This window comes from Ceratotherium simum, chromosome 4 (genome assembly GCF_057802395.1).
Source record: "Ceratotherium simum simum isolate JZ-2026a chromosome 4, ASM5780239v1, whole genome shotgun sequence".
NCBI classification, from domain to species: domain Eukaryota; kingdom Metazoa; phylum Chordata; class Mammalia; order Perissodactyla; family Rhinocerotidae; genus Ceratotherium; species Ceratotherium simum.
This window is the reverse complement of record NC_141903.1, coordinates 72,390,022-72,405,485: the sequence shown is the minus strand read 5'-3', so window position 1 is coordinate 72,405,485 and position 15,464 is coordinate 72,390,022. Positions and strand designations below refer to the sequence as shown.

The 15,464-nt window shown below is 37.6% G+C and overlaps 2 protein-coding genes across 9 annotated transcripts in view; one reads left to right on the top strand and one right to left on the bottom strand.

Annotated features, from left to right (window-relative positions):
- Positions 1 to 12,930, top strand: part of CAST (calpastatin) — a 118,956-nt gene extending 106,026 nt beyond the window's left edge. For all 4 annotated transcript variants that reach the window (XM_087430013.1, XM_087430010.1, XM_087430012.1 and 1 more), the window contains 3 exons: positions 915 to 986; positions 9,865 to 9,930; positions 10,868 to 12,930. In XM_087430013.1, the coding sequence (XP_087286139.1) occupies positions 915 to 986; positions 9,865 to 9,915 (123 nt within the window). In that variant the 3' untranslated portion in view covers positions 9,916 to 9,930; positions 10,868 to 12,930. The remainder of the gene's footprint in view (positions 1 to 914; positions 987 to 9,864; positions 9,931 to 10,867) is intronic.
- The window catches only part of ERAP1 (endoplasmic reticulum aminopeptidase 1), a 114,541-nt gene continuing 111,810 nt past the window's right edge, over positions 12,734 to 15,464 (bottom strand). For all 5 annotated transcript variants that reach the window (XM_087430008.1, XM_087430007.1, XM_087430009.1 and 2 more), the window contains one exon: positions 12,734 to 14,698. In XM_087430008.1, coding sequence (XP_087286134.1) covers positions 14,543 to 14,698 — 156 coding nt within the window. In that variant the 3' untranslated portion in view covers positions 12,734 to 14,542. The remainder of the gene's footprint in view (positions 14,699 to 15,464) is intronic.

Below are 15,464 nucleotides of genomic sequence, written 5' to 3'. Positions count from 1 at the left end.
TGCTCATCCCTCAAGGCCCAGTTCAAGCATCGGCTCCTTCAGGATGACTTCTCTTACTGCTTCTCCCTTCCCAGGCCAAGGTGCCCCTCTGTGCTTCCCTGCCCTCTGGGTTAACTGTCGTCCCATGTGTATTACAGCGCTGAGCCGTGTGCTTTATACAGTAGTGATGTGTCTTCCACCTCTGTGCTCAGCATTAGCAAAATGCCTAGCATTAGCAGGTGCTCAAAACGTGACTAAAAGTGAATGAAAAAAATTGTGTAATTCAACAAGTGTGTGGCCTTGTACCTATAAACCATACCCTTCCATAAATCAAATAGAAGGAAAAGTGAAGTGAGTGCCCTTTATTGTTATTTTCACATGATTAAATACTGCAGATCTCTTTGCTATTGTTTGGCTGTTATTAAACATATCTACCAATCACTGAATTGTCAGTGCTTCCCATACTGGGTGACTTAATTTCTAGACGGCCTCAGCATCCTATTTCTCACTCCTGGAAACTCACAAATAATGCCTTTTTTTAATAATGCCATGGTGAATGGACTTTATTTGTGACTTGCCCCAGCTCTCTGTGGTTGTTTCCATTTCTCTTGTGTAACACTGAAAACAGTGTCCTATTCTTGCTCTATTGGCACATAAAAACCAGTCCTGATAGAAACAAGCTATGTTTTGATGAACAAAATAAGGTCTGGGTGAATCATGCATCATGGAAATTGGCAGAGCATCAGTGTGACCCACACTTTCCTCCTTATTTTTGTGCTTTTTACCTCGTACCTTAAAGTCTTGCATTATTTAATTAAATTGGAGATCTCCAGTCTATCAAAAAGAGTAGTCTGAATTGATTTGATTGCAGCCAGTAGGTAATTGCTAGATTGATTGATGATAACAATAGCCTCATTACATTTCCTTTGCTTTAGGACAAAGCCAAGAAGAATGCTTCCAGCTCCAAAGCACCCAAGAATGAGGGTAAAGCAAAGGATTCTGCAAAGGTGAATAGAGCAGTAAATATACACAAATTAGCTGAGCAATTACATGGAGTGGCATTTATTCTTTTAGTCATTTAGGTTCTGATTGGAATCTATTTAGAATAAAATTTAGGCATTATCTATCCCCTAGCATGTCTTGCTAAAGAAATTGAAGTTTTAAAGACATTTATTTTTTTAAGTAACTGATACTTTAGAAATCTAAATGAATGTTTTCAACACAATTCGAGTTTCCTGCACTCCCAGCCCTTGTTAAAACACCACTGGAGTCCCGCAGTGATCTGGAGAATGTTGCACAAAGTATGGACGAGCCCACTGCATTTCGTGGTTCCCAGTGTCAGCCGAGCCATCTGTGCTCGCCCAGAATCAGTGTAGGCTCTCACCACATCCCCTCACTGTCTGCCACTAGCATTGCCTCCTACTTCAGAGAGAAAATTGAGGCCACCCTACAGAAAATCCCTTATGTCCCCTTCCCACCTACCCACTGACAAACCCTCTCCCCTCCTTGCCCTCCGCCCCTTCCTTTCTCTCAGGGGTCAATAATGAACTTTTTCCAATATCTTCTGTTTCTTTGTCTCAATTCTTTTCCCTTGTAATACAAACATATTCAAGTTCTTTCATCCCTTTAAAAGCAAGCTTCAAACTTACAAGCCCTTCTGCATGCTGCCCCATTTCCCTCCATCCCTCCACCTCCTTGAAAGATTCTTCTTGAGCTCTGACTGAGATCAGCAGTGCCATGCCGTTTGCTATATCATTGGTTCCTTGTCAATCCTTAGTTTACTTGATCTCTTAGCAGTATGTTTTGAGGCCTTAGAGTTGATGCTGTGATGGACTGAAACTTTGGGGAATGTTGGGGTGGGTGAATGTATTTTGCACCTTCACCTCTCCAAAGACCCAGGCCACCACTTCCAGCTGCCTACTGTGCATTTCCACTTGGATAACACATTCACAGTACAGTTTCATATACTGGATTTCATCAAATCTAAATTGCTACTTATAAAATAAACCCTTACTTTGTATACCATTAAGAAAAGTCAACAATTTGATTATGATATGCTATTCATTGTAAGAACCATAGCAAATTAAGACATGTTAAAATGTGGGGGTGTGGTGCATGGACAACACCAGAGAACGCAGTTTATATAAATTTTAGAACATGGAAGTAGTATATAGAATTAAGGAAGATTTTAGAGTTTCTGTGATCCAGTATATTGATTAGAAACCACACAGGAGGGAGGACTCTTAGTATGTAATTTTTCATGTCGCTCTAGAAAGTAGAACTAAGGCTAATGAGGGGAAGAAACAGAATCCGGTTTCTTAGAGTTGGGCATTAATGGACCACGACAGTTGGGAGCTTCCTATAATTAAAATTACTCAAACTGTGGTCAGGAAAGGAATAGAAGTTGGATTAGACAACATCTAAGTCCCTTCCAATTCCAAGAACATATGATTCAGATGGTTATTACTATGATCCCTTGACTATAATGAGAAATTAAAGGTTCAGCTTTAAAAACAATATTCCCCATCATCAACACTCTTAAAAACAAGATAGTGAGTTTCAGTTCAAATGGTGATGTAGGGTGATCCTGAACTTCCCTCCTCCACAGATACAGCAAAGCTACAGCAACATATGGAACAGTTTCCTCTGAGGGAAAAAAAAAACCTAAAAACTAGCTGAGTGAGGACTCTTCATCAGGCAATGAGAAAAAAACCCACACTAAAGCAGTGGGAGAGGCTGAGACACAGTCTCACCATAAACCCCACCCCCAGCACAGTGACCCACAATTAGGAGAGAACTCAAAACCTGGAGCTTCTCCCATCCCACATTGTGCACCCCAACTTTTAAGACTTGCACCTGAGAGACAAGCCCTCAAAAGATCTAGCTTTGAAGCCAATGAGGCTCACATCCATAAGACCCACAAGGCTATAGTGAACTAAGAAATGGTTCTTAAAGGGGTTGTGCACTCAGACTCACCTGCCCCAGAGCCCAGCACAGAGACAGCCAATTGAAAAGCACCCAGACTTTCTGTGAAAGAGGCTTAATGGCACATCTTAAGCCTCAGCCTGAGGGACAGGCATCTAATTTAACAAATCTAGGGGCCTGCTGAAATACTTTCTGGAGACAAAGGATGGTGGGCACCATCTTTGCACTCTCCCTCTGCCTCACTGCAGCAGGCTGGTATCTCCCAGAATGAAGTTTATACCCTCCTCTGTCACCCTGACTTTTGTGGCTGCCACCAGGGGACAACTCTAGATCGCCTGGCTCTGGTGGTCAGCGGGACTTAATGCTTGTGGTCCCACAGGACTGTATATATTTCCATACTTTAAAAGCTGCTGCCTGTTGGGGCCGGCCTGGTGGTGTAGTGGTTAAGTTTGGCACACTCGGCTTTGGGTTTGCAGGTTCCGATCCCGGGCACAGACATACACCACTCATCAAGCCATGCTGTGGCGGCAACCCACATATAAAATAGAGGAAGACTGGCACAGATGTTAGCTCAGGGCCAATCTTCCTCAAGCAAAAATGAGGAAGATTGGCAACAGATGTTAGCTTAGGGCCAATCTTCCTCACCAAAAAAAAAAAAAAAAAAACCTGTGTATCTGGCTTCCAATCAGCCTGAATCTAGGTGCTGACAGATCCTCCCCTTTGGGACACTGATAGGTCTTGGCACACCCTCAACTACTGGGAGCCACTAGAAATAAAATAGGCTGCTTGGACAATCACAAAGGTTTGAGAGACAACCAAGAAGAACTAGGGCAAGCGTGAATGATAAGGTTCATCTCCTACACAAGGCCACTCCTTCAAGACTGGGAGAACTGGCTGTTTTATCTAAGGCATAAAAACCAACACAAAGATTCAAGAAAAAGAAACAGAGGAATATGTTCCAAATGAAAGAACAAGATAAAACTGCAGAAAAAGTCCTTAATAAAACAGAAATAAGTGATTTACCTGATAAAGAGTTCAAAATAATAGTCATAAAGATGCTCATGGAACTCGGAAGAAGAATGGATGAACACAGTCAGAACTTCAACAAAGAGATAGGAAATATAAGGAAGTACCAAATAGAAGTCACAGAGCTGAAGAATGCAATTATGGAACCAAAAAATACACTAGAGGGGTTCAATAGCAGACTGGATGAAACAGAAGAAAGGATTAGTGAACTCGAAGACAGGGCAGTGGAACTCATCCAATCAGAGCAGCAAAAAGAAAAAAAAATGAAAAAAAGTGAAGATAGACTAAGGGACTTAAGAGAAAACATCAAGCTGACCAAACATTCTCATTTAGGGGTCCCAGAATGAGAAGACAAAGGGACAGAAAAATTATTTGAATAAATAATGGCTGAAAACTTCCCTAATCTGGGGAAGGAAATAGACATGCAAATCCAGGAATCCTAGAGCATTCCAAATAAGAGGAACCCAAAGTGACCCACACCAAGACACATTATATTTATTTATTTTTTTTTTTATTTTTCCCCCCAAAGCCCCAGTGGATAGTTGTGTGTCGCAGCTGCACATCCTTCTAGTTGCTGTATGTGGGACTCGGCCTCAGGATGAACGGAGAAGTGGTGCCTCGATGCGCACCCGGGATCCGAACCCGGGCCACCAGCATCGCAGCGCGCGCACTTAACCAAGACACATTATAATTAAAATGTCAAAAATTAAAGACAAGGGGAGAATCTTAAAAGCAGAAAGAGAAAAACAACTTATTATGTGCAAGGGAACCCCCATGAGACTCAAATTTTCCAGCAGAAATTTGCAGGCCGGAAGAAAATGGCACGATACATTCAAAGTGCTGAAAGAAAAAACTTTCAACCAAGCATATTCTATCCAGCAAAGTTATCATTCAGGATTGAAGGAAAGATAAGAGTATTCCAGACAAGCAAAAGCTGAAGGAGTTCATCACCACTAAACTAGCCTTATAAGGACTGTTAAAGGGACTTTTTTAAGCTGAAATGAAAGGGTACTAATTAACAGGAAAACATATGGAAGTGTAAGTCTCACTGGTAAAAGTAAATATATAGTAAAATTCAGAATAATCTAATGTTGTAAATGTGGTGGATTAATCACTTGCAAAGCTAGTCTGAAGGTTAAAACACAAGAGTAGTAAATATAACTTCAATAATTAAGAGATACACAAGATAAAAAGACATAAAATGTGACATCAAAAATATAAAGCATGGAGGGGGAAAGTAAAAATATATAGCTTTAGAATGCATTCAAACTTAAGTTGTTATCAACTTCAAATAAACTGTTATAAGTTGTTATATGTAAGCTACATGGTAACCACAAAGCAAAAACCTATAGTAGATACACAGAATATAAAGAGAAAGGGCTCTAAGCATACCACTACAGAAAATCATCAAATCACAAAGGAAGAGAGTAAGAGAAGGAGGGATAGAGGAGCTACAAAATGTCCAGAAAACAACAAAATGGCAGTAGGTACATACTTATCAACAATTACTTAAAATGTAAATGGATGAAATTCTCCAATCAAAAGACTGAGTGGCAAAATAGATTTAAAAACAAAAAAACAAAAAAACAAGACTCATGTATATGCTGCCTACAAGAGACTCACTTCAGATTTAAGGACACACACAGACTAAAAGTGAAAGAATGGAAAAAGATATTCCATGCAAATGGAAACCAAAAGAAAGCTGGGGTAGCTATACTTAGATCAGACAAGATAGACTTTAAAGTAAAGACTGTAATAAGAGACAAAGAAGGGCATTACATAATAATAAAGGGGTCAATCCAACCAGAGGATATAATATTTGTAAATATGCACCCAACATAGGAGCACCTAAAAAGATAAAGAAAATAATAATAGACTTATTGGGAGAAATAGACAGCAATAAAATAATAGCAAGGAACTTGAATACCCTACTTTCATCAATGGATAGATCATTCAGACAGAAAATCAGTGAGGAAATATCGGTCTTAAACAACAAATTATTAGACCAGAAGGACTTAACAGATATATATAAACATTGCATCCAAAAGCAATAGAATACACATTCTTAAGTGCACACGGAACATTCTCCAGGAGAGATTATATATTGGGCCACAAAACAAGTCTCAACAAATTTAAGATTGAAACCATATTAAGTATCTTTTCTGACCACAATGGTGTGAAACTAGAAATCAATTATAAGAAGAAAATTGGAAAATTCACAAATATGTGAAGATAGAACAATCAGTGGGTCAAAGAAGAAATCAAAAGAAAAATAAAAAAATACCTTGAGACAAATAAAAATGGAAATACAACATAGCAAAACTAATGGGATGCCGCAAAAGCAGTTCTAAGAGGGAAGCTCATAGCAATAAATGCCTACCTGAAGAAACAAGAAAAATCTCAAATGACCTAACTTTACACCTCAAGGAACTAGAAAAAGAACAGATGAAACTCAAAGTTAGTAGAAGGAAGGGAATAAAGATCAGAGCAGAAATAAATCCAATAGAGACTAAAAAGACAATAGGAAAGATCAATGATACTTAAGAGCTGATGTTTGAAAAGATAAACAAAATTGACAAACCTTTAGCTAGACTTACCAGGAAAAAAAGAGGACTCACACCAAATTGGACAACCTAGAACAAATGGATACATTCTTGGAAACATGCAGCCTACCAAGAGTGAATCATGAAGAAATAGAAAATCTAAACAGACCCATTACCAGTAAGGAGCTTGAATCACTAATCAAAAACCTCCCAACAAACAAAAGTCCAGGACAAGATGGCTTCACTGGGTAATTCTACTAAATGTTCAAAGAAGAATTAATATCAGTCTTCTCAAACTCTTCCAAAAAACAGAAGAGGAAGGAACATTTTCAAACTCATTTTATGAGGCCAGCATTACCCTGATATCAAAACTAGACAAGGATGCCACAGAGAAGAAAATTATAGGGCAATATCCTTGATGAACATAGATGCAAAAATACTCAATATATTAGCAAACTGAAGTCAACAGTACATTAAAAAACTCAGACACCATGATCAAGTGGGATTTATTCCAGGGATGCAAGTTTGGTTCAATATCCACAAATCAGTGTGATACACGTTAACAAAATGAAGGATAAAAATCATATGATCATCTTAATAGATACAGAAAAGGCATTTGAAAAAATTCAACATCCATTTATGATGAAAAGTCTTAAAGTGGGTATGGAGGGCATGTACCTCAACATAATAAAGGCCATATATGGCAGGCCCACAGCTAACATCATACTCAACAGTAAAAGCTGAAACCTTTTCCTCTAAGATCTAGAATAGAGCAAGGATGCCCACTCTCACCACTTTTATTCCACATAGTGTTGGAAGTCCTAGCCAGAGCAATTAGGCAAGAAAAGAAATAAGAGGCATACAAATCAGAAAGGAAGAAGTAAAACTGTCACTATTTGCAGGTGACATGATTTTATATATAAAAACCCTAAAAGATACCATCAAAAAACTGTTAGAATAGACTAATTCAGTCAAGTTGCAGGATATAAAATCAATATACAAAAATCTGTTGCATTTCTATACACTAATAATGAACTATCAGAAAGAGAAATAAAACAATCCCATTTACAATTGCATCAAAAAGAATACAATACCTAGGGATAAATTTAACTAAGGAGCTGAAAGACCTACACATTGAAAACTCTAAAACATTAATGAAAGAATTTAAAGACAAATAAATAGAGATTCTGTGCTCATGGATTGGAAGAATATTGTTAAAATGTCCATACTACCCAAAGCAATCTACAGATTCAGTGAAATCCCTATCAAAATTCCAATGGCATTTTTCACAGAAATAGAACCAAAAGTCCTAAAATTTGTATGGAACCACAAAAGACGCCAAATAGGCAAAGCAATCTTGAGAAAGAACAGCAAAGCTGGAGGCATCACACTCCCTGATTTCAAACTTGATTACAAGGCTATAGTAATCAAGACAGTATGGCATTGGCATGAAAACAGACACATAGATCAATGGAAGAGAATAGAGAGCCCAGAAATAAACCCATGCATATTTGGTCAATTTAGGACAAATGAGCCAAGAATGTACAATTGGGAAAGGGTAGTCTCCCCTTTGTTGGGAGACCTGGACAGCCACATGCAAAGAATGAATCTGGACCAGTATCTTACACCATATACAGAAATTTACTCAAAATGGATTAAACATTTGAGTGTAAGACCTGAAACCATAAAACTCCTAGACGAAAACATAGGCAGTAAGCTTCTTGGGGGTGATTTTTTGGATTTGACACCAAAAGCAAAGACAACAAAAGTAAGAATAAACAAGTGGGACTATGTCAAACTAAAAAGCTTCTGCAGAGCAAAGGAAACCATCAACAAAATGAAAAGGCAACCTACTGAATAGAAAATATTTGCAAATCATATATCTGATAAGAGGCTAATATCCAAAATATATAAAGAACTCATACAACTCAATAGCAAAAAACCAAACAATCCAATTATAAAAAGAACAGAGGATCTGAATAGACATTTTTCCAAAGAAGACGTACAGATGGCCAACAGGTAAATGAAAAGATGCTCAACATCACTAATCATCAGGGAAATGCAAATCAAAACCACAATGAGGTATCATCTTACACCTGTTAGAATGGTTATTATCAAAAAGATAAGAAATAATAGTGTTGGTGAAGATGTGGAGCAAAGGGAACCCTTGTGCACTCTTGGTGGGAATGTAAATTGGTGAACTCACTATGGAAAACAGTATGGAGGGTCTTCCAAAAATTAAAAATAGAAACACTATATGATCCAACAATTCCACTTCTGCATATTTATCCAAAGAAAATGAAAACTGAAAGATATATGCACCCCCACGTTCACTGCAGCATTGTTTACAGTAGCGAAGAAGTGGAAACAAGCTAAGTGTCCATCAATGGATGAATGGATAAAAAAAGTCAATACACATACACACACATAGGAATATTCAGCCATAAAAAAAATAAGGAAATCTTGGCATTTGCAACAACATGGATGGACCTTCAGGGCATTATGCTAAGTAAACTAAGTCAGACAAAGATCATATAATCTCACTTATATGTGGAATCTAAAAAAAAAAAAAACCACACAAAAATGAGCTTATAGATTGGTGGTTGCTGGGGTTGGGGGATTGGTGAAATGTGTGAAGGGGGTCAAAATATACAAACTTCCAGTTATAAAATAGTTAATACTGTATTTCATATCTGAAAGTTGCTAAGAGAATAAATCTTAAAAGTTTTCATCACAAGAAAAAAAATTTTTTTAACTATGTGTGGTGACAGACGCTAACTAGACTTACTGTGGTAATTGTTTTGCAACATACAAATATCAAATCATTATGTTGTACACTTGAAACTAGTATGTCAGTTATACTTCTATAAAATAAAAAAACCAAGATGGTGAAAACCACATTGATAATTAGTTCCTCATGCCATTTTATCCAGATGAAATATTTACTCATTTCAGTTATACAAAGTACATAATCAACCCTTTAATAAAAAGTAGAGAACATGACAACCCTATTGAGTAGATTAGCTGGTCAGAAATTCCCCCAACTACAGGAAAAGGATGGATCACTGTAGAATGAATGAACAATACCATCCAAGAATGCCTATGTATTTTTTTTTCTTCAATTATCCTGGCCTTCAAAAAAGTCTATAAAGTATAAAATTTAGAATCACTCTAAGTTATTTTTAGTTTATAAACTTGAAAGGGAAGAACTCATAGTGTTTTGGCTAAACGAAAAGGAGATACTTAGGAAGAACATCTTATTTTCTCCCACTGGTTGCCATCTTTTGACTCTCTAATTCTGAGAAGCCCATCTCCTCATAAGCCTCTTCTGGTTCATCATACTTAATCCAGAAAAGAACGAGTTCATTGATGGTTTTGCTTTCCCTTTTAGGCAAAGAAGGAAACTTCCAAGCCAAAAGCTGATGAAAAAAAGACAAGTTAAAGTTCACACTATTTGGTAAGTTGGGTGTTTGTTGAAAATGAAGACAACTGTACCTTCTACCAACCTATGTGTTATAAGTGAGAGAAACTAAGTCCACTTCTGGAGTGTTTCATGTTCTCTTTATACTATTGGCATGAAATGCACATTGTAAAATCTATATATAGAGTAATTCCCTGAAAAGCACTAAATGGGATGATTGTGCTACTGGTATGTATAAAAACATTAATCTTATAATTAAGAGCTCTTTAAAATATTAGGCTAGGCTCTTAAAGAAAATGACAGTCTAAGTCTAGTTGACTCTTTGAAACCCAAATGTTCATGACACAGGTTACTGTGGCAAAGCAAAATTAGTGTTTACATCTTACAGTGAAATGTTATATTGATATTACCCCAAATACCAACACATGGTGGAGTGAGGAGAAGCACCCCTTAGGGTTTGGTGGAAATTACAGGGTTTTTGAAACAAGGGCACAGGAAAAGATTGACTGTTTTTGTTTGGCTTAGTTTTGGGAAGTAAAGAGCCATGTTTGCCTCTACTGTGTGGTGACTGAATGGATCGTATGGATGAGCGCATCTCCTAGATCTGTCTTGAGAGCTGGGCCCTTCTCTTATTAACCTCAGAGAGGTCCTATTCTAAGCCGTGAAAGCTTACAGCCACTTGCTGACCAAAGCCCACAAAGAAATCAAAATGTAGGTTCAATTGGGTTTGGCTCTCACCACGGTCTACTTTTATTTCCTATACAGAGGGAGGCATACGGATTAGAACTGCTCCAAAGATTTTCCCCAAAATTATAAAAATTTTCTATTAATAATCCACTGTCATATTTACTTATAGGAAATTCCTTGTTGTCTTTTATACAATGCGTTTGCTGAATGTTACATTTACTATGCCTGTAACAAGAAAATTGCATATCAAATGGTTCACTGGATTTTTTTCTTTGAACTTTTCAAGGCATCTGCATATAAAATCTTCATCTGGTGGATGGTGACTTTTGAAGAACAAAAGGCTTTGACAACAGAACATTTTTCTGGGTGGCTTCTAGACAGGGGTATTTGTTGAGTCTTTTGACATCCTAAACATTGGTTTGTTATTCTTTTCCTGGAAAGAAATTGAATTTGTCTGGTTCACCTGTGTTATTGTACTGAGTATTGATAAACTTTGAATTTTTAAAAATTGCCTTGGGTTGGGAGAGAAAGCAACTTTATATTTCTAGGAGATATATTTGATAGTTTCTTAAAGCAACACACATGAGAAAAGGAAAAAACCTTTGCAAACTTTTGCACATTCTACACAGTGCCTGTAAATCTCATTAGTATTTTCAGTTAGCACTTAATTTTTTTGTTGTCGTTAGCATTTGGAAAACAATGCTTTGAACATTCTTCAGTGTTCTGATTTCTCATTACCCCTTTCCTCTTGAGCTTTTGAACCATATTTGATGTTTCTTTGGGTTAATGTTTATAAGTCAAACAAAATATTGTACATTGGGCACATATCTCCTCTTGGGCTGCTAATAATAAATTAATAGATAACCTGGACAGACCAGGAAGCACCACACCCCCTTTCAGGTTGAAATCTTCTTTGCCAGAGGTTAGGACTTTTCTGCACCTTATAGCCAGCACAAAACATACTGAGACTTGAATCAAGTCAGAAGAGCAAAATGCAGACTATTATGTCACTGCATAGCAAGTTCCAAGAATAAAAAAAAAATCTAATTCTTAGACTATTCATATGGCTTGAACTCTGTTGGTTTACTGTGTTAAGCTGTGCTTCCATTCTCTCTATATCAAACCTGAGTAGCAATTGTTTGCTGCAAGTCATTGCCACATGAGTCTTTGCACTGTACAGCATCTGGCTTCATGGAAGTTTACCAAATACAAAAACAAACTTCTGCTGTAAAAGTATATATATCTGAAATTTAAAAATTTGCTTTTCCCCCACAGCCATTTAAGAACTAGGTTTTGATGTCTTGCAACTTTGAATGGTTTCTCAGATCTTTCTGAATAGTTTATGAATATAGAACTGATATCATTGATGGGATTTTGAAAAATATTTAATTTCATCCTTATTTCCTAGTAGGGAATGCAGGAAAAGACCAGGTACATATCATAAAGCTGATTTGGAATTTCTTGTTTCAGAGAGCACAGCTTTCCTTAGGGTCTGTTTAAAAGTTTTTATTAGGACTTAGCTGACTTCACTAGAAAGAAGTAACATGACCAATAGTGTCTAATGGAGGGGCAAGCGAAAATAACAGCACTGCTTATAATGGGAAGATTTTGTTAATACTCTAAAAATTCTCTTTAAAAAGCATGCACATACCTATAGGATTTCAAACTTCACCCACTTTAAATGCTATGTCTATCTCATCAGAGATGCAGGCATTATCCTATGATTCTGAATCTGGGAAATATAAGCCAGTGTTATGGTGACTAAACAGACCTTTTCAAGGTACTACAAGAAAATAAACACTTTTCCTGAGGGATTTTGAATATGTATCTAGTTCCATTTGGGTACTATAATTTTTTTGTTGTTAAAAAAAAATGAAACCTTTGACATTGACAGATGTGTTTGCAAGGATATGGCTGCAGTATTATTAATTTCCATGCATATATAGAAGTATTTTTAAATGACATACCCAAATCCAGAGATTTAAGAAGTGCCTGTAAAAGTAAACAGAAATGTCTTCCAGACTTGGGTGTTTGCTAATAATTAATGATGGCTTGTGTTGCTAATAATTAATGATGGCTTGTGTAAGCTACAGGATCCAAATCAGTCCTTTTTTATCCATCTAATTAGGAGGAAATAATTGCAAATATCTGCTTGGAGGTAAATAACAGAAAATTTTTTATTACCAAAAAGGGTTTTGCACATTGTGGCAATATGGTGTCTATTTAGAAAATGGACTTCTCCAAAAGTAAATGAAAATGGGTTCCTCAGGTGACCAAAACTGAAAATCACTATTTCCATGTTTCAGTAATCAAGCTATAAAATACAATTAAAAATATTTTACATTAAAATCTTGGCTTTGTATGTTTTTTAGAAGGAAAATATGTAGGGGTGGAAATTACCAGTGATTTGTTCGTTTTTCTCAAACCATCAAACCACACAATATGTATAAAAATAGAATAGTAAACACATTTATGTCCAGAAAAATTCACTCTAGTCCATATTAGAACAACACATTTTGACATTTTTTATATCATAGTCCTTTATCTGATAATTTTGCAATATGTTAAGAAAACTCATAAAAGACTTCAAAGACAACACATTGTCCTCATTTAGGCTAATGTAAGGAAATATTTTCTTTTTTTTTTTTTAAATTGTATTTATTTTTTCCCCCAAAGCCCCAGTAGATAGTTGTATGTCACAGTTGCACATCCTTCTAGTTGCTGTATGTGGGACGCGGCCTCAGCATGGCCGGACAAGCGGTGCATTGGTGCGCGCCCAGGATCCGAACCCTGGCCGCCAGCAGCGGAGCGCGCGCACTTAACCGCTAAGCCACGGGGCTGGCCCAAAGCAAATATTTTCAGTTTCACAATACGTTAGCATTTATTGGAGACTCTTCAATGATTTTTGGGTAATAAGTGCCGATAACGAGTTTTTTAGGAATTATATAAACTAGGTCAAGTAACGAGCAGGGAGAGGAAGCAACACCTATCTAAGGATCAACAACTCAGGTTCAACTTCAAATAAAAGGTTTCTCCTTTAGCCCTGAATGCACTCTGCTTTTTCAGAAGGGACACTGTATCAGTCAGGGTCCCTGAGGAAACAGATGACACACTCAAATTAGGATTATCGGAGGAGGGTTCTATAATAGGTTTGTTTTGTTTGTTTTAATAAAGGTGTGGGCAGGATGTATGGAAACCACAAGTGCAGGCAGGACTAGTAAAAGCCAGGCTCCCGCTTCACCCTCATCCTGAAGGGATGAGAGGAGGGGCAGTTACTAGAATGCAGAGAGGGAGAAGGCTGTGTGGGAAAAGAGGGCTGCCTCTCTGGAGCTGAGACCTCTGGTGGAGGCCAGCCTGAAGCAACCTGCAAAGGAACCAGGAGAATAAACACCCCACCTACTGTCTCCCGCGCCCCAGCTCTAATCTGCCCTCCTTAGAGATTGAACAAAAGCCAGAAGGCAAGGAAGCCTGATGATGTGGGCCTACAAATCAGCCCCCTGGCATGGAGCAAGGAAGAGAAAGGTGGACAGCAGGTCAGGTGCGTCCTGGCTTAGTCGCTGATCCAAGTGTTCGTTGTTCAGTGACCCCCACTATTCACAGTCTTGCAAGGAGACAAAACAGCTTATGAATGACAAACACGTGGGGAGCAGGGGTTTGGAGACCTCTCCGGGCTTAAGTATAAAACATAAAATGAGAAGAATAAGGTACTTTACTCCTCCGTAGTAGAGAACCCCCACTTGGGTTTACATTGCGGGGCAACAGCTGTAAATGAAACATGGGGTGGCAATAACCCATGGATGAAAAATGAACAGCCAGTCTTTTCGCAGGAACCGTCAAACAAGTAGAAGGAAAAGGAAGTATCTTCAGCAGGGGCCAAAATAGCCATCTCTAGTTTGAAAATATTCACATTCAACAAAATGTGGGTGATAATAGATCACAGGACCCGGCAAGGAACGAATTGTTACAGCAGTTCAAGCTTTTCATTTTGCAGCCACACTCTGATTTTATCAAAATTCTTATCCATCCAACGTATGTTTTCCTCAATCGTTTCAATAGTTTGTTGGACACAACGGAGCTGAGAACCATTTTCTTTCAAAGAGCTGAAGAAGCCTTTTACCTTGTGAGGAAAAGATGGGTTTTTTTAAAATTGTTTTTATTACATTACGCAAATAGAAGATCAAGCTAGTTAAAAGAAAACTGAAGCCAAAATTCCAGCATTTGTCAAAATTCTATATAGAAGGCGGCGCCAGGTGTCTGGATACAATTATGTACACATAAACTTAAGCTATATGACATGAGCTCATGCCTCATGATGTCAAGTTTTGTGTTTTTTCTCTGCAGTTTTTTTATATATTCCCAGTTGCCAGATTCTAAAAGGCTTCACTGTTTACCATTTTATAATTGAGGTTTAATTGAGTGTGTCTATTTAATGTGTATTCTGTTATATACACGCAGATGCAAACTTAGTTTTTTTAAATGTGATATCTAAAAAGCAGAATGTGTAGAGTATCTTCTTTGCCAAGCAAAACAGTTTCAACCACATAAGTGCAGTCTTTCTCTATGGGCCTGGCCTTGTATGTTATTCTAGAAATGCTGTGGGGAATGGGGGTCTTAGCAAGTTATGGTGGTAATACCCCAAACCGTGCCAAATTTTTTTTTTTATCCTAATCGACAATTCATGTATTGTTCCCTCAAGATAAAATCCACACAAAGTTTCCTGTGGTTTTAAAGAGATAAGAGACTCTTGGCTATCTCCTTGAAAATATCTTTGTTGATGTTTCATTGCTGGGTATCTTAACCCCTTTAAGCTCACATGAGGAATAGGTTGGCTCTGCCAGCGTTGACCATTGTACTACTCTGTTTTACCTTAAAGCGTTCTTAAC